Below are 18822 nucleotides of genomic sequence, written 5' to 3' on the forward strand. Positions count from 1 at the left end.
GGGGTAGAAGATGTGTGTGAACGTTGCGGAGGGGGCCCCGCAAACCACGTTCATATGTTTGTCCTGTCCAAAGCTGGAGGATTACAGGAAGGACGTGTTTAAGGTAATCTCTAATGTGGTGCACATGAAACTGGACCCGAACCCTCGGGAGGCCATATTCGGGGTGTCGGATCATCCAGGGTTGGAAATGAGGCAGATGTTATAGCCTTCACCTCGTTGATCGCCCGAAGGCGGATCCTGTTACGGTGGAGATCAACCTCTCCACGCTGTACCCTGGCGTGGCGGGGGGCCCTGCTGGACTTCTTGGCGCTTGAAAAGGTCAAATTTGAACTGAGGGGAAGGATGGAGGGGTTCTACAATTCATGGACATTATTCATTATGCACTTTCGAGAATTGGATCACATTGAACCATTAGCAGGGTGGCTGGGGTTGGGGGAGAGGGACTCTATGTGTTTATGGTGACTATGGGTGATATTTGATTCCTTTTTGTCATTTGTTTATGTTAACATTCGGGCTAATGTCTGGGGTTTGGTGGGAGGATGGGATTGTTGTTATTGATATGGGGATTGACATTACATTTGTTACTGATTATTGCTTATTGTTGGGTGTAAATTTGGGAGAAAGTGTGAAAAAGGAGAATAAAAGTATTAAAAAAGACAAAGACATAGCACTTGGGGTGAAGAGGCTCAAAGGATTGGCGGGGGGGAAAGGTAGGATTAGGCTATTGAGTTGGATGATTAACTCTTTACATAAGTATGTAAAGAGCAAGAGGGCAGCCATGGAAAGGGTTGGCCTACTCGAGGACAGAGGAGGGAATCTATGCGTGGAGCCAGAGGAAATAGGTGAGATACTAAATGAGTACTTTGAATCAGTATTCACCAAAGAGAAGGACATAAGAACTAGGAGCAGGAGTAGGCCATCTGGCCGTTCGAGCCTGACATGGTGGATGCTGAGTCTAGGGAAGGGTGTATAGATATTCTGGGTCATGTCGATATCAAACAGGAGGTAGTTTTGGGCGTCTTAAAAAGCATTAAGGTAGATGTCCCCAGGGCCTGATAGGATCTATCCCAGAATACTAAGGGAGGCAAGGGAGGAAATTGCTGGGGCCTTGACAGAAATCTCTGTATTCTCATTGGCTACAAGTGAGGACCCAGAAGACTGGAGAATAGCCAATGTTGTTCCTTTTGTTTAAGAAGGGCAGCAGACATTGTAGCCATCTCGGATGGCGACTTCCAGAATACAAAATGGATGTTTGCAAAGATTGCAGGGAATATTGGACAATGCTAAGAAAGCAGGCAGGCACAGAGCCTCTACGTGTATTGGAACCGCAGCTCCCAGACGAGACTGAAACTGTTGGTTCATTAGCATATTGACAGCCCATCTCAGGGAACAAAGGGAGATACTCAAGTAACCGATCTGGCTCCAGACCTCACGGCGCCAGTTCCCCAAACCGAAAGCACAAACAAAGCCAGGCCACCGGCCACCTAGGACACGCCCAGCCATCAGGGCACCCACCCCTTTATTGGTCAGGATCAATACAAGTGATCAAGATACGGCCCAATTGATTGGGGCCAAGTTCAAGGCCCGCCCATAAACGCGCGAATCCCCTTTGGATATAAGAAGAAGTCCCCAAGAGAGAATCGCTCTCTTAGAATCGGCTCTCAAAGTGGAGAGACCCTTCCACCAGCTACACCAGAAGCAAGTAAGTCCAAGGTCAACGCTCGCTACCAGACGGACGACCTTAGCTGTTCACCATCATCACTTCGACCCCAGCAGCCTCAGACCCGAACAACAGCCATTGTTCCTCTGACTGAGTGGGCGCCCGAAGCTAAGTATAGGCTTTAGCAGTAGTGATAGTTTAGGCTGTAGTATTTCGTGCATGAGTAGATATTGCTGTGTGTGTAAATAAATAGTATTGACTTTGAACTAACTAACTGGTGTACCGACTCTTTGATCAGTATTCGGGTTTGAACCTTGTGGCGGTATCGAAAGATACCTGGCGACTCTAAAGCAAACGTAATTAGAATTAATGAAGGCGACCACATTGACCGCCATATTTAGAACCAAATAACGAGAGAAACAGGATAATCCAGAAAATTATTAACCGGTGAGCCTTTTGTGGTAGGGAAATTATTGGAAAGGATTCTTAGCGTCAGGATTTACTCACATTTGGAAACAAATGAACTTATTGCTGATAGGCATCATGGTTTTGTGAAGTGGACGTCGTGTCTCACTAACTTGATCGAGTTTTTTGAGCAAGTCACAAAGATGATTGATGAAGGAAGGGCAGTGGATATCGTCTACATGGACTTCAGTAAGGCCTTTGACAAGGTCCCTCATGGCAGACTGGTACAAAAGGTGAAGTTACACGGGATCAGAGATGAGCTGGCAAGATAGGTACAGAACTGGCTCGGTCATTAGAAGACAGAGGGTAGTGGGATCACTGTTGGGACCTTTGTCCTTTGAAGTATATATAAATGATTTGGATGAAAATGTAGTTGGTCTGATTAGTACGTTTGCGGACGACGCGGTGGAGTTGCGGACAGTGAAGAGGATTGTCAGAGGATACAGATTGGTTGAAGACTTGGACAGAGAAATGGCAGATGGCGTTTACGACCACAAGGCCATAAGACATAGGAGCAGAATTAGACCATTCGGGCCATAGTGTCTGCTCCGCTATTCAATTTGGCTGATATGTTTTTCATCCTCATTCTCCTGCTTTCTGCCCGTAACACCTTATTAATCCTCCTCATCTCAGTTTTAAAGGATCATCTCTTCAGTCTGAGGCTGTGGCCTTGCCTTCTAGTTTTCCTACTAGTGGAAACATCCTCTCCACGTCCACTCTCAGTATCTTGTAAGTTTCAATAAGATCCCCCCCCCCTCATCCTTCTAAACTCCAACGAGTACAGACCCAGAGTCCTCAACCACTTCTCATATGACAAGCTCCTCATTCCAGGGATCATTCTTGTGAATTTCCTTTGGACCCTTTCCAAGGCCAGCACATCCATCCTTCGCTAGGGGGCCTAAAACTGCTCACAATACCCAAATGGAGTCTGACCAGAGCCTTATACAGTCTCAGAAGTTCATCACTGCTCTTGTATTTGACCTGTCTCGACATGAATGCTAACATTGCATGTGTCTTCCTAACTGTCGACGGAGCTGTGCTGACCTATTTTATCATGCTCTTCCAAGTACTCCCCAATCTCATATTTAATAATGGACTCACAAATCTTACCAATGACTGATGTCAGGCTAACCAGCCTATAATTTCCCGTCTTCTGCCTCCCTCCCAGTCCTCTGGGACCGTCCCTGCCTCCAGTGATCCCTGAAAGATCACCACCAATGCCTCCACAATCTGCTCTGCTAACTCCTTCAGAATTCTGGGTTCAGGTGATTTATCCACCTTCAGACCTTTCAGTTTCCCCAGAACCTTCTCATAGAATCATAAAACTTACGGTGCAGAAGGAGGCCATTTGGCCCATCAGGTCTGCACCGGCCTTTGGAAAGAGCACCCCACCTAAGCCCACACCTCTACCCTCTCCTCACAACCCAGTAACCCCACCTAACCTTTTGGACACAAAGGGGCAATTTAGCATGGCCAATCCACCTAATCTGCACATCTGTGGAGTGTGGGAGGAACCCGGAGGAAACCCACGCAAACACTGGGAGAATGTACAAACTCCACACAGTGACCCAAGGCGGGAATTGAACCTGGGTCCCTGGAGCTGTGAGGCAGCAGTGCTAACCACTGTGCCACCATGCCACTCTTAGTGATGGCCAATACACTCATCTCTGTCCTGATTCTCCTGAAGTTCATCCACCAGTAACTATTCAGTTCCTCTGCCATTTCTTTGTTTCCTATTATTACTTCTCCAGCCTCATTTTCCAGTAGTTTAATCCAGACAAATGTGAGGAAATGCATTTTGGAAGGTCTAATACAGATGGGAATTATACAGTAAATGGAGGAGTATTGACAGGCAGAGAGATCTGGGTGCACAGGTCCACAGGTTACTGAAAGTGGCAAAGCAGATGGATAAGGCAGTCAAGAAGGCATATACAGCATGCTTGCCTTCATCAGTCAGGGTATTGATTATAAAAATTGGCACGTGATGCTGCAGCTATACATAACCTTAGTGAGGCCACATTTGGAATATCGCATACAATTCTGGTTGCCACACTATAACCAGAAGGATGTGGAGGCTTTGGAGAGGCTACAGAAGAGATTTACAAGGATGTTGCCTGGTCTGGAGGGTATTATCTATGAGGAGGTGTTGGATAAACACAGACCAGTGAAAACAAAGGCGGTGAGGGACGACCTATTGAAGTTTACAAAATTATAAGTGGCATGGGCAGAGTGGACAGTCAGACGCTTTTTCCCAGGGTGGAAAAGTCAATTACTAGAGAACATAGAAGGGGCGAGGAGAAAATGTACAGATGTGCAAGGCAAGTTAATTTTTTTTTTTTTTACACAGAGGGTGGCGAGTGCCTGGAACATGCTGCCGTGGGAGGTGGTGGAAGCAGATACGATAGTGGCGTTTCTTGACGAATACACGAATAGGATGGGAATAGAAGGATATGGATCCCAGAAGTGCAGAAGATTTCAGTCTAGACAGGCATCATGATCGGCACAGACTTGGTGGGCTGAAGGGTCTTTTCTTGTGCTGTACTGTTCTTTGTTCTTCTCTCTTAATTGCTCCCGAGACATGGTTTACAATTTGGTTTGAATTGGTTTGCAATTCAATTTTATTTTTGTTAAACAATACATTCATTTTAATAATATCCTAACCTTTACTTCCAACAGGATCATCTTAAACTTAGAGAGGCATCCAAAGATGTTACTGTGACACTATTGGGCTAGGTTCCCATGCTCCTGTGCATCCAAGACAACAGTATATACTCCCACCCCCATCCCAACCCTGTCTGGGTTTGGTTCCGCCTCTTTTGTTCTTATCCTCCATCCTGCAAAAGAATAAGTGCTGAATATCAACTGGGTGGGACTGGTCGTCAAGCATATGGTCAAAGTAATGGATGATGGCACAGCCGAAAAGTCTCCTGCATGTTGACATCAGGACTGGCCAGAATAACTGCTTACCAACCTCCAATGAAAGGTTCCCTCTTTCACTTGTTGCTCCAATCATAGATTCTTCCTCTGAAACATCAGGAGAGAGGGAACCTGTGATTTGAGGAGCTAGAGCAGTCAGCTTGGGGGAAATGGAATCGAAGATTGGAGAAGGTCTGTCTTTCCCACGTTCGCTACCCTTCCAATCAATGCTCTGCAGTTTAACTGACACGTATTGAGCGCAGGGAAGGCATAGCAGCTCCACTGGAAAACCACACAGCTGCCTAAAGATCAAATGCAGCTATCCCTACTCCTAGCAACTATTGCTGAAACCAACATTGTGGATACTTTTGAAGTCGGTCTGGAGGTTGGAAAGGAAGATGCCAGTGGCAGTTTTCAAAAACCCAAATGTCGGAAATCCACCATTTAGCATAAATTTCTCATACCTGAGTTTCATGAGTTGTTCATTCTGTTTCTTTGTACAACCCCTACCCCCCCCAAATTGTGACACCCAAGGCAACAGCTCAGTTTGCCTAGTAGTTGCACCAACTTGGAATTCAACGCCTGTAAGAAAGAAAGAGTTGCATTTTCCCTCAACACTTTAAGTAACAAACCTCCGAGCCTGGGGCATTTTCAAGGTTGTAGAAGAATAGTTTCCAACAATTAGGACTGCAACCAATCCACACATCTCCAGTCTTGGGATCCACTTCCAGATTGTCAGGCAACGTTCCGACATGCACAATCTTCACAAAGGAACAACCAATATTAAGAGAAACAATTAAATTGCATTTTCAAGGTTGGCAATAAGTATTCTTTCACATTGCAGGCTAAAAATCACACACCAAATTAATTGAGGCTTCTGTAACAGATGCCAGCCAACCTGTTATAAAGAATACAATTGTGCTCATAACGAGAGGATTTTGGAGCAGCTATATGTTAAGCATCGGTACCAGAACAGTATTATTGTAATTTCTGCCTTCACATCATCTACCACTTCCATCCATGAATTCAAATTATTCGCAACCCACTTACTTATAACCAAAGGTTTTCTCTTGAACTTCAAATGGCATCAACATATTGGAATAAGGTTTGGCCCTTAAACGCGATGGTTCCATGTTTTTTGATCAGAGGAACACAGGATGAGGAGTAGGCCAAGTGGCTTGTAGAGCCTGCATCACTATTCAATTTGATAATTGTTTAACAACTCGTCCATGGAATGTTGCACCGATGGCTAGGTATGTGAGAGAGAGAAATAGAGAGCACGCGCAAGGTGAAAGCACGCAAGGGGAGCGCGCATGCAGGCAAGCCAGGAGAGGGTGGGCACGCACAGGGACTTATAGAACATAGAACAATACAGCGCAGTACATGCCCTTCGGCCCACGATGTTGCACCGAAACAAAAGCCATCTAACCTACACTATACCATTATCATCCATATGTTTATCCAATAAACTTTTAAATGCCCTCAATGTTGGCGAGTTCACCACTGTAGCAGGTAGGGCATTCCACGGCCTCACTACTCTTTGCGTAAAGAACCTACCCCTGACCTCTGTCCTATATCTATTACCCCTCAGTTTAAGGCTATGTCCCCTCGTGCCAGCCATCTCCATCCGCGGGAGAAGGCTCTCACTGTCCACCCTATCTAACCCTCTGATCATTTTGTATGCCTCTATTAAGTCTCCTCTTAACCTTCTTCTCTCTAACGAAAACAACCTCAAGTCCATCAGCCTTTCCTCATAAGATTTTCCCTCCATACCAGGCAACATCCTGGTAAATCTCCTCTGCACCCGTTCCAAAGCCTCCACGTCCTTCCTATAATGCGGTGACCAGAACTGTACGCAATACTCCAAATGCGGCCGTACCAGAGTTCTGTACAGCTGCAACATGACCTCCTGACTCCGGAACTCAATCCCTCTACCAATAAAGGCCAACACTCCATAGGCCTTCTTCACCACCCTATCAACCTGGGTGGCAACTTTCAGGGATCTATGTACATGGACACCTAGATCCCTCTGCTCATCCACACTTTCAAGAACTTTTCCATTAGCCAAATATTCCACATTCCTGTTTTTCCTTCCAAAGTGAATCACCTCACACTTCTCTACATTAAACTCCATTTGCCCCCTCTCAGCCCAGCACTGCAGCTTATCTATATCCCTCTGTAACCTGCTACTTCCTTCCACACTATCGACAACACCACCGACTTTAGTATCGTCTGCAAATTTACTCACCCACCCTTCTGCGCCTTCCTCTAGGTCATTGATAAAAATGACAAACAGCAACGGCCCCAGAACAGATCCTTGTGGTACTCCACTTGTAACTGAACTCCATTCTGAACATTTCCCATCAACCACCACCCTCTGTCTTCTTTCAGCTAGCCAATTTCTGATCCACATCTCTAAATCACCCTCAATCCCCAGCCTCCGTATTTTCTGCAATAGCCTACCGTGGGGAACCTTATCAAACGCTTTGCTGAAATCCATATACACCACATCAACTGCTCTACCCTCGTCTACCTGTTCAGTCACCTTCTCAAAGAACTCGATAAGGTTTGTGAGGCATGACCTACCCTTCACAAAGCCATGCTGACTATCCCTGATCATATTATTCCTATCTAGATGATTATAAATCTTGTCTCTTATAATCCCCTCCAAGACTTTACCCACTACAGACGTGAGGCTCACCGGTCTATAGTTGCCGGGGTTGTCTCTGCTCCCCTTTTTGAACAAAGGGACCACATTTGCTATCCTCCAGTCCTCTGGCACTATTCCTGTATCCAATGATGACATAAAAATCAAAGCCAATGGTCCAGCAATCTCTTCCCTGGCCTCCCAGAGAATCCTAGGATAAATCCCATCAGGTCCCGGGGACTTATCTATTTTCAGCCTGTCCAGAATTGCCAACACCTCTTCCCTACGTACCTCAATGCCATCTAATCTATTTACCTGGAGCTTTACTTTACATATACAAGGAATTATACTTTTCAAAATCCAGGCATGGAGCCCACAATTTGGTTAGGACTGGACAAGAATCCCAACAAATTGAAAGACTGTTGGGAAGGCTTACACACCACAGGAGTGATAACACCGACCAATAGGTATCTATGATTTAACATAATCCCTCATAAATTATCTACACCCCAGGGATTCTCCAAAATCAAAGCAACGTTCTATTTGCCACCTCTCTGTAAACAAGTAAATGGCTAAAATCAATGAATACCTCATCTTTACCACCCCTTTATCACAGCTTTAGCATTGCCTGTAACACAGGGTTTTTAATAACATTACTACAACAAAATATACATAATTTCCTACATTCATCACATATGCAGTTCGGCCCCTTGTGCCTGCTTCACCATTCAATGTGATCATGGCTGATTCTCTATCTCAATGTCATACTCCCACACTCTCCCCATACCCCTGGACATCTTTAGTGTCCAGAAATGTATCTATTTCCTTCTTAAATATATTCAGTGACTTGGCCTCCCCAGCCTTCTGTAATCGAGAATTCCACAGGTTCACCACCCTCCCGGCTGAAGAAATCTTTCCTAATCTCAATCCTAAATGGCCTACTCCATATCCTGAGACTGTGACCTTTTGTTCTAGATGTCCCAGCCAGAGGAAACAACATCCCTGCATCCAGTCTGTCCAGCCCTCTCAAAATCTTATACATCTCAATGAGTTCCCCTCTCATTCCTTTAACCTCCAATGAATACAGGCCAGTCGACCCAATCTCTCGTCATAAGATAATGCTGCCATCTCACGAATCAGTCTGCAAATCCAAGAAAAATTGTCAATCCCTGCAGATATACCGGCAATGGCAATTATAGAACAATTAAAAATGACTTTGAACATCAGTTTTGCTGAGAAAATAACTTGAACAGTAAAATTTAGATTCTACTTTTGACACTAAAATAGTGTCTAAATTTATAGTCAAAGTTGTTGGAATATTCAAGGGCCTTGGTTGGATTCTAAGAATGGTTTCACAGCCTTACCTTCACTGGAGTCAGAGTATTGTTCGCAGCTATTTCCATAACATGGACATTGTGGCCTAAACTTTCTGCAATATAGATGTATCTGAAATGTAAAAAGCAAACTTGATTTAAATTGGATAAACATTTAACTGTTTGTGTATAATATATATATATATATATATATTTATATTAAATTATGATGGAAATCACCCTGTACCGAAAAGATATAGTACAGAATGTGGATGATTATTGTTCTTGCTTTATTTTCTAGTTACAAGAAAAATAGTTGCGCTGGTATAGAACAGTACAGCAAAGTATAGGCCCTTCGGCCCACGATATTGTGCTGACCATGTATCCTAATCTAAGATCAACCTAACCTACACCCCTTCAATTTACTGCTGTCCATGTGCCCAAGAGTCGCTTAAATGTCCCTAATGACTCCGACTCCACCACCTCTGCTGGCAGTGCATTCCACACACCCACCACTATCTGTGTAAAGAACCTACCTCTGCCATCTCCCCTTTACCTTCCCCCAATCACCTTAAAATTATGTCCCCTCGTGACAGTCGTTTCCGCTCTGGGGGAAAGTCTCTGGCTATCCACTCTATCCATGCCTCTCCTCACCTTGTACACCTCTATCATGTCACCTCTCATCCTTCTTCACTCAAGTGAGAAGAGCCCTAGCTCCCTCAACCTTTCTTCATAAGACATGCCCTCCAGTCCAGGCAGCATCCTGGTAAATCCCCTAGTCCAGGCAGCATCCTGGTAAATCCCCTAGTCCAGGCAGCATCCTGGTAAATCTCCTCTGCACTCTCTCCAAAGCATCCACATCCTTCCTATAATGAGGCGACCAGAACTGGACACAATATTCCAAGTGTGATCTAACTAGGGTTTTATAAGGCTACAGCAAAACCTTGCGGCGCTTAAACTCAATCCCCCTGTTAATGAAAGCCAACACACCATACGCCTTCTTAACAACCCTATCAACCTAGTTGGCAACTTTGAGGGATCTATGTACATGGACCCCAAGATCCCTCTGTTCCTCCACACTTCCAAGAATCCTGCCTTTAACCCTGTATTCAGCATTCAAATTCGACCTTCCAAAATGAATCACTTCACATTTATCTAGGTTGAACTCCATCTGCCACTTCTCAGCCCAGCACTGCATCCTGTCAATGTCCTGTTGTAACCTGCAACTGCCCTCAACACTATCTACAACTTCCCCAACCTTCATATCATCGGCAAAAGTACTAACCCACCCTTCTACTTCCTCATCCAAATCATTTATAAAAAACACAAAGAGCAGAGGTCCCAGAATAGATCCCTGCGGGACACCATTGGTCACCGACCTCCAGGCGGAATACTTTCCATCCACTACCACTCGCTGTCTTCTTTTGGCCAGCCAATTCTGTATCCAGACAGCAAAATTTCCCTGTATCCCATGCCCCCTAACTTTCTGAATGAGCCTACCATGGGGAACCTTATCAAATGGCTTACTGAAATCCATATACACTTCATCCACTGCCCGACCTTCATCAATGTGTCTAGTCACCTCCCCAAAGAATTCAATGAGGTTTGTGAGGCCTGCCCCCACATAGCCATGCTGACTACCTTTAATCAAACTATGTTTTTCTAAATGATCATAAATCCTATCTCTCAGAATCCTTTCCAATATTTTGCTCACCACAGATGTAAGACTGATGGGTCTGTAATTCCCAGGGATTTCCCTATTCCCTTTCTTGAACAAGGAAACAACATTCGCCTCCCTCCAATCATCCGGTACTACTCCAGTGGAGAGTGAGGACGCAAAGATCATCGCCAACGGCGCAGCAATCTCCTCCTTCGCTTCCCGTAGTAACCTTGGGTATATCCCAGGTTAATCGACTTGAACAGGTTGATATTATGAAGGAGGATGTGCTGGAAATTTTGAAAAGCATCAGGATAGAGGCCCAAGGGACTTATCTATCCTGATGCTTTTCAAAATATCCAGCACATCCTCCTCCTTAATATCAACCTGTTCGAGCCGATTAACCTGGTTCACACTGTTCTCATGAACAACAAGGTCCCTCTCTCTAGTGAATACTGAAGCAAAATATTCATTTAGGGCCTCCACCATCTCCTCAGACTCTAGGCACAAGTTCCTTCCACTATCCCTGATCGGCCCTACTCACTCTTGTCATCCTCTTATTTCTCCCATAAGTGTAGAACACCTTGGGGTTTTCCCTAATCCTTCCCACCAGGTATATAGGAAAACTGTAACTATAAAGGCAATCTGAAAGCCAACCTTAGAACTTGCAAGCTGAATCCCAATGCATGGGAAAAGAACATCCTTGGAACAACCCAAAAAGTAATCTTAGTCACAAGTAGGCTTGCATTAACACTGCAATGAATTTACTGTGAAAATCCCCTAGTTGCCACATACCGGCGCCTGTTCAGGTCCACTAAGGGGGAATTCAGAATGTCCATATCACCTAACACGCACGTCTTTCGGGACTTGTGGGAGGAAACCCACGCAGACACAGGGAGAACGTGCAGACTCCGCTCAGACAGTGACCCAAGCGGGAATCAAACTCTGGACCCTGGCGCTGTGAAGCAACAGTGTTAACCATTATGCTGCCCAAATGGAAAGGTCTCTGAAAGAAGTGTTAGGATCCCAGCTGATATTACCAGGCAAGTCAGATCCCAGGGTGGAACCAATCTTTGATATTTCCTAACTTTTATTTTTTGTTTAGATACAAGGAAGGTGGCTACTGAGCAGAGTCACAGGAAACAGCTGATGAATTTTAACAAAATAATCAAAAAATGAACTATTTTACACTGCTCCTTCACCACAACTATATCTGTACAAATATATGCAGATTTGTAAGAATAACAAAACTTACAAAATCCATTTTATACATAACAAAGGCAGTATTCTACAGTGAGCTGATAATGGGAACCCGTGATACATGATGTGGAAACGCAGATATAAAGCAATCGAAAAGCCAATCTCCAAGCTTACAAGCTGATCCCAATACATGGGGAAAAAGCATGCTTGGACAGTATCCGGATCACGGATGAGAACCCAACTACTTGCAATTTGTAGAACTGAGAGGAAAGGTTATTGATTGCACCACAGGAGTGATAACACTGACCAATAGGTATCGCGCGTGTTAAAACAAATTTTAATTTAAACATAAAATCAATCACATGAGCAACAAAGTAATAGCTCTACAGTCAACAGTTCTTAAATAAAAGGGGTGATGAATGTAAGACCTATTGTATTATATGTCTGTTGCAGTAATGTTATTAAAAGGACTTGGGTTAAGGTATCCAGATTATATGTCTGCAAAAGTTGTGATTAAGGGGTTAACAGCTAGTCAGGCTGTGATATCACTCATGGAGGGGCTGGGTCAGTTTTAGTTTTGTTTATCAGCCCTGCTGTTTGTCAGTTTTAGAGTTCTGCTCTGGGTTCTGAGGAAAGGAGTTGTGTTTTCAGACTGGCTTGGGAAGGCTTCCCTCCAAGGACTTTTAAGAATAAACCTGTAAACCACCAAGTGTTAACTTTATTAATAAGTTCCATTTGACCTGTATGTGGATTTTGTTCAATTGAAATTTTCTCAGTAGCTGGGAAAGTAAGCTCAGAGACCTTTTTTTAAAAAGAATTGTTCAACTGTTCATTGAAAAGAGGGGGCGGGATTCTCCGACCCCCCCCCCCGGGCCGGGTCGGAGAATCGCCGGGGGCTGGCGTGAATCCCGCCCCCGCCGGCACCGGATACTCGGCGGGGACGGGAATCGCGCCGCGCCAATCGGCGGGCCTCCCCCGGCGATTCTCCAGCCCGCGATAGGCCGAAGTCCCGCTGCTGGAATGCCTGTCCCGCCGGTGAGAATCAAACCACCTCTCTTACCGGCGGGACTAGGCAGTGCGGGCGGGCTCCGGGGTCCTGGGGGTGACCCCACGGTGGTCTGGCCCGCTATCGGGGCCCACCAATCCGCGGGCGGGCCTGTGCCGTGGGGGCACTCTTTTTCCACCGCCTCGGCCACAGCCTTCACCATGGCCGACACGTAAGAGACCCCCCCCCACCTGCGCATGCGCGAGGATGACATCAGCAGCCGCTGACGCTCCCACGCATGCGCGGACTTCCGCCGGCAGGCAAAGTCTTTTTGGCCCCGACTGGCGTGGCGCCAAAAGCCTTTCTCGCCGTCCGGCGGCGCGCCAACCACTCCGGCGCGGGCCTAGCCCCTCAAGGTGAGGGCTTGGCCCCTAATGGTGCGGACCGCACCTTTGGGGCGGCCCGACGCCGGAATGGTTCCCGCCACTCCATCCCGTCGGGACCCCCCGTCCCGCCGGGTAGGGGAGAATCCCGGACCTGTTTTTTCCTTGAATGTTAATGGGATTAATCCTGTATTAATAAACTTGATTTTAACACAAAAAATCCCTAATTGTCAGCAGAATCACTCCTCGGGGGGTGGGGGGAGGCGAAGTATCCTTTCCTCACGGTTTACAATTTGAAAGATTGTTGGGGTTTCGTGTCTGGTTTCGGAACATTCATTGGGGACCTGGTCTGGTGCCGTAACAATGGAAAAACTTTAGCTTATTCCCTACACCTGCAACTATATATATTCCTATTAAGAAAACCAATACAGTTCTAAGACCACTTATAATTAAAGTGTATGAGCCCTTTCTGTTATTTATTTTGTTCCCATGGAGGGTAGTGTTACTACAGGGTAACAAGACTGGACCAGAGAGGCCAGTGGGATACTTTTCAAAGAAACAAAGGCTGGCATTCTCCGAGCCTCCGCGCCGCAATCGCACTCGGCAGAGAGCGAGAGAATGTGCTGGAGAATCGCCGCCAATAGGGCGCGCAGTCGACGTGGCGCCGGTCGGGGGCCATTGAAAGAGGCCCCCGCGACGATTCTCCGCTGTCAACTGGCCGAGTTCCTGCCAGCGTGGTTCACTCATGGTTCCACCCGGCAGGCACTCGGAGTGGTGGCTGTGGACTCAGTCCGCGGACGCCCTGGTGGGGGTGGGGGGATCCGTCACCGGAGGGTGGGATCCAGGACAGCCAGGCTCGCGATCGGGGGCCACCGATCGGCGGGCGTGCGCAATCTAGGGTGGGGGGGGGGGGGGGGGAGGCCTATATTGTCGGGGCTAGTCCACGGTGTGGGTCAGCCATGTTGCGCGACGCCCTGCCATTTCTTCCTTAATTGCCGTCAGAGAATCCAACGCAGCTGGCGATCAGCTCAGCAGCACCACCCACAGCTGCAGACTGGCTGACAGACCTGTCGGAATTTCTCCATCTGGAGAAGATCAAATGCACCATCCGACAGTTGGACGATGGCTTCCACAAAGTATGGGGGCCATTCATTGACCTGTTCCTGGACCTGTTTGAAGCCAAGAATGGATAGAAAGGGAAGGGGTTAGGGATGAATAGGAACCATCAGAGCGTTAGAAATCAGATAGGAACAAGGAGGAGTGGGGGGGCAATAGGGGAGATTCCCAAGGAAATGGCAGAAGGGTACCCAGGTCTGCAGACCATAAGTTTGCACGACTAAAGTGGGTTGGTGCAGACTCGATGAGCCAAATGGCCTCCTTCTGCACTGTATGTATGTTCTATGTTCAGGGAGAGATGCAGGGGCCAGAGGGCCCCCACACACACACAGACATAAGTGCAGAATAGCAAACCCCCCCCCCCCCACACACACACACACAAACATAAGTGCAGAATAGCAATAAATAACCCATGCAAGGCAGAGGAAAGGGCCCAAGACAAGGCGGGTGGGGAGGGGGGGGCACAGAGAGAGAGAGAAGGGGTGCCATAAAAAAGAAACGGCATGTAAATTGTATATAATAACCGTTTCAATGATCTCTTGTACAGTGTATAAATGTAAACCTATTTATAATTAAAAAATAATAATTTTGGCAGAGTTGAAGATGGCAGCTCAAAAACATTGCTGAAACAATTTTAAAAATTGAAATGTCATCAAACACCATAATTTAATGGCTCACCTTTGGGGGAAAAACACATTGTTTAAGAGAAAGATGACAAGAAAGGAAAGGAAGACAAAGAATCAAAACATGTTAATGCCTGGAATCAAACAGGGATGTTTGATTTCTGTTCTAAAGAAATGATGATAATACTTTCGTAAAACCTCTCCTGACAAACTGAAGATAAGAGGATAGCGAATGCAGATGAGAATCAGTAATGCCTGGCCAGGGGTTTGAAAGGAGTGATGGAAGTGGGGGAAATAAAATAATTTGACATGAATAGCTTGAAGTAGGCAAATGTAGTAATGAACATCAATAACTTTTAAAGATTAGTTATTAGAGCCTTTTCTCATCAAGCTGGTGTGAGAATGTAGCAATTTCAAACTTGATGACCTTCAGAGAATGGGTAAGCAAAAGTGTGATAAGAAGAAGACCTTCAATTAGTTCAATTACAGCTGCAGCCAGTATAAAGCTACTTTTGAGACTTCGAGCAAGGGGTGATAACTAAAAGATACAAATATGTTATACAGCCTTTGTATCAGTCAGACATTTTGGAGGAACAGAGGCATATTTCGAAATAAAGTCCGTTACTGCAACTTTCAGACTGGAGTGCTTTCAATCTTTGATCACAGCAGCAAGATGCAAAGCAATATCCCAGCCATCCTCCTCCCAAAGAGAAAGCAAGATCATTTATAGGAGCACCTTTCACAACCAGTCATTTGTGCAGTCACCGTGCAGGCAAAGTGCTGCCTGTTTGTGCACAGGAAGATCCCACAAATGGCAAATAATCAGAATCTACTTTAGAGGTATCGGATGAGGGATAAACACTTTGAAATAGACGTCTCCTTTTGAATAGTGCCATGGAATCTATTCCATCCAACCAAGACGATAGACCTCCACTGAAAGTCCCTTTTAAAAGACTGCACCTCTCAACACTCCTTCAGTACAGCACTGAGGTGTCATCTTAGACTGTGTTGGAGGGGAGGCGGAGGCATCGTGGTATTGTCACTGGATTAATAATCCTGCGACACCCATGGCCTGTGAATGAATAAAAGAAAAAAGAAAAATCTCTGAAATGTGCCTTGTGTTGTGTTATGCTGCTTCGGATAACACAGGCTGCTACTTGATGCAGTCTTAACTAAAGGATGCTCCAAACTCTGAAATGAGTTCAACGTGTTTATTGAACTATTAACACAGTCCTCAAATGAGTTCAACTCTGCTAATCTAACTATAGTAACTCAGTCTAACTGTACCAGCTTGCTCTAAGCCACGTGCTGGGGTGTGATGCTGCTGATCAACCCTGTCTAAATCTAGATGTCTGTCTGTGGAAAGAGGCAGGTTTATGTCATGGCCCCTTGTGGTGGTACCACCTCTGAGTGTCCTGACTGCCCATTGGTTGTGTCCTATTCTGAGTGTTCATTGGTTGCATGTTTGCATATCATGACATCTCCCCTTTTTTTTTAGATGTATATACATGTGAATGTGTCTGTCTAATGTGACTGACTGAGGAATACAGAACAGAACAAACAAAACAAATGCTCATAAGTCCAGTCTCTGAGGCTTGCGTCTGATCCTTGTTGACCGCCGGAGAGGTGGTGGAGGGGATGACAGTGTCTTGACAGGCGAATGGGAGGCATGACTGGTGGCCTCGTGGTTCGAGGTGTCTGGAGGTGGCAATTCAACATGTGGAAAAGGAGGGTAAAGTGGTTGTGGGCAAGCACCAAGGCTGTGGTTAATGTTGAATCAGTTGACACTGCTTCATTATAATGTCAGTCTTAAAATAGCATTATATCATCGTTTAACCTTGTGACATTCGCTAGAACATCACTGTCACACAGTTCCTGGTCTGTGACCTGCAGATTCCACATGGGCACACAGCATTTTCTGCTATTTTCCACTGTGCCATTGAGGTCAGTGCACCCCCATTAGGAACCTCTTTTGTGCATTCCCAAGTCCCCAGTGTCTTCTGCCACCATCCGGGATTTCATCTCCTCCTCCTCCAGCTCTCAGCAAGCACTGCAAGTTCCAGGACTTCTTTAGTTCCTCCCTGAATTAACCAACTTCAACCATCGGTATAGCCTGATGTTGGTAGTTTTAAAATCAATAGTTTTAGTGTGTTTATGATTGGGTAATGTGAATGAATAGGATTTGAGCATTTTGTGTTAAATTGACAAAAAAAACATTTGAATAAAAACTAAACCTGCATTATTGGAATCCAGCCAGATTAGTTAAGTAAGCCTTAATTGTGACACAACTGAAGAATAAGTAATTCCTTAATAGATTTGTTAAAAAGGCTGGAAATGTTATCTGCAACACAAGATTCTAACTTTTAACATTATAAAACACATTAACACTGGAGATTATTAATACAGATTAAGATGCTGTGGGAATAAAAAGCAGGTGCCCTGCTCAGGCCAACAGAAAAAAAACATACGACTGGTTAACCTTGACGACGGAATAAATAGGCTCCTGTTCAAGATGTCTGAACTTGACAGAGAGCTATGTAAACCAATTACTGGTCTACACTCAGGATAAGGGATATAGGCTGAGAACAAGTATTGTTTTATAGATTAACACAATGTGCATGATTAGCTAAAAGCCAATGGCTCTTATTTTATGGAGAGAGAGAATGGAAAAGGACACAGAGGGAGTAGCGGGGGAGACAGAGATGGGGAGAGGGAGGCAGAGCTGTGGGGGGAGGGGGGAAGGAGGGAAACAGAGAGGGGAGACTGAAATGGGGGAAGGAAGGAGGGACAGAGGGAGACAGAGGGGGAGGAAGACAGACAGAGATGGGGGAGGGAGAGAGATGGGGTGGGAGACAGACAGACAAAGGGAGAGATGGAAGGGAGGGAGACAGACAGACAGACAGAGGGGGGAGGGAGGGAGGCAGATAGACAGAGAGATGGGGGAGGGAGGGAGACAGATGGGGACATAGAGAAAGAGATGGGGACAGAGAGAGAAAGAGATGGGGACAGAGAGAGAAAGAGATGGGGAGAGAGAGAAATGGGGGAGAGATAAAAATGGGGGGGGGGGAAGAGAGATAATGTGATGGGAAGGGGGCGAGAGAAAGAGCATGTATCTGATATTTAAAAAAACTTTTAAAAATTATTTCATTTACTAATGCAGGTCATTGGGAGTGTCCTGTGTTTCAATGTTTGTTCTGCCGCGAAGGATCCTGAAGAACAAATCTACAGTTTAAAATTTTGGTTATAATGGGAAAACCCGAGTCACTTAAAATGTTGTTTCACTTAAAGTTGCACCTTTCAGGAACACAACTAGACCATTAAAGAAGGAACTACTGTCTATTGCTAGAGAGAGATGTGGGGAGAGCGAGATGGGGGAGGGAGACAGACAGACCTAGATTGGGGGAGGGGGGGGGGAGGAGACAGACAGACCAAGATGAGGGGAGGGTGACAGAGATGGGGGAGAAAGAGCTTGTATCTGATATTTGTAAAAACTTTGAAAGTTATTTAATTTACAAATGCAGGTCATTGGGAGTGTTTCAATGTTTGTTCTGCAGAGAAGGATCCTAATGAACCAATCTAGTTTTAAATTTTGATTGTAATGGGGAAACTGGAGTCACTTCAAATGTTGTTTCACTTAAAGTTGCATCTTTCAGGAACACAACTAGACCTTAAACAAGGAATTACTGTCAATTGCTGAATGACCTCTTGCTCTGCACAAGTGTACATCATAACCATTCATTTCCAAGAATTTCCCTTGATCACAGACAGCTGTTTAACAAGTAAAGGTAAAATCACCAAAGTCCCATATGATCATAGGCTGCTTTCGCCCCGAGGAAGAGAGCGGACTGGTGGCGATT

At 45.5% G+C, this 18822-nt stretch overlaps 1 protein-coding gene and 1 long non-coding RNA gene across 3 annotated transcripts in view; one reads left to right on the plus strand and one right to left on the minus strand.

The window, feature by feature from the left end:
• The window catches only part of LOC140425128 (serum paraoxonase/arylesterase 2-like), a 90449-nt gene that overhangs the window by 17254 nt on the left and 54373 nt on the right, over positions 1 to 18822 (minus strand). Inside the window, exons 7-9 of one of the 2 annotated variants that reach the window (XM_072509052.1) lie at positions 9053 to 9134; positions 5674 to 5802; positions 4708 to 4959 (exon numbers count right to left, since the gene is read on the minus strand). In XM_072509052.1, the coding sequence (XP_072365153.1) occupies positions 4948 to 4959; positions 5674 to 5802; positions 9053 to 9134 (223 nt within the window). In that variant the 3' untranslated portion in view covers positions 4708 to 4947. Of the gene's footprint in view, positions 1 to 4707; positions 4960 to 5673; positions 5803 to 9052; positions 9135 to 18822 lie in introns of those variants that run through there. The other variant, XM_072509050.1, reaches the window with a different exon arrangement.
• The window catches only part of LOC140425129 (uncharacterized), a 65368-nt gene continuing 51044 nt past the window's right edge, over positions 4499 to 18822 (plus strand). Inside the window, exon 1 of the long non-coding RNA XR_011947768.1 lies at positions 4499 to 4636. This is a non-coding gene — a long non-coding RNA (uncharacterized lncRNA). The remainder of the gene's footprint in view (positions 4637 to 18822) is intronic.

The sequence above is a fragment of the Scyliorhinus torazame genome, chromosome 6 (genome assembly GCF_047496885.1).
Source record: "Scyliorhinus torazame isolate Kashiwa2021f chromosome 6, sScyTor2.1, whole genome shotgun sequence".
NCBI classification, from domain to species: Eukaryota; Metazoa; Chordata; class Chondrichthyes; order Carcharhiniformes; family Scyliorhinidae; genus Scyliorhinus; species Scyliorhinus torazame.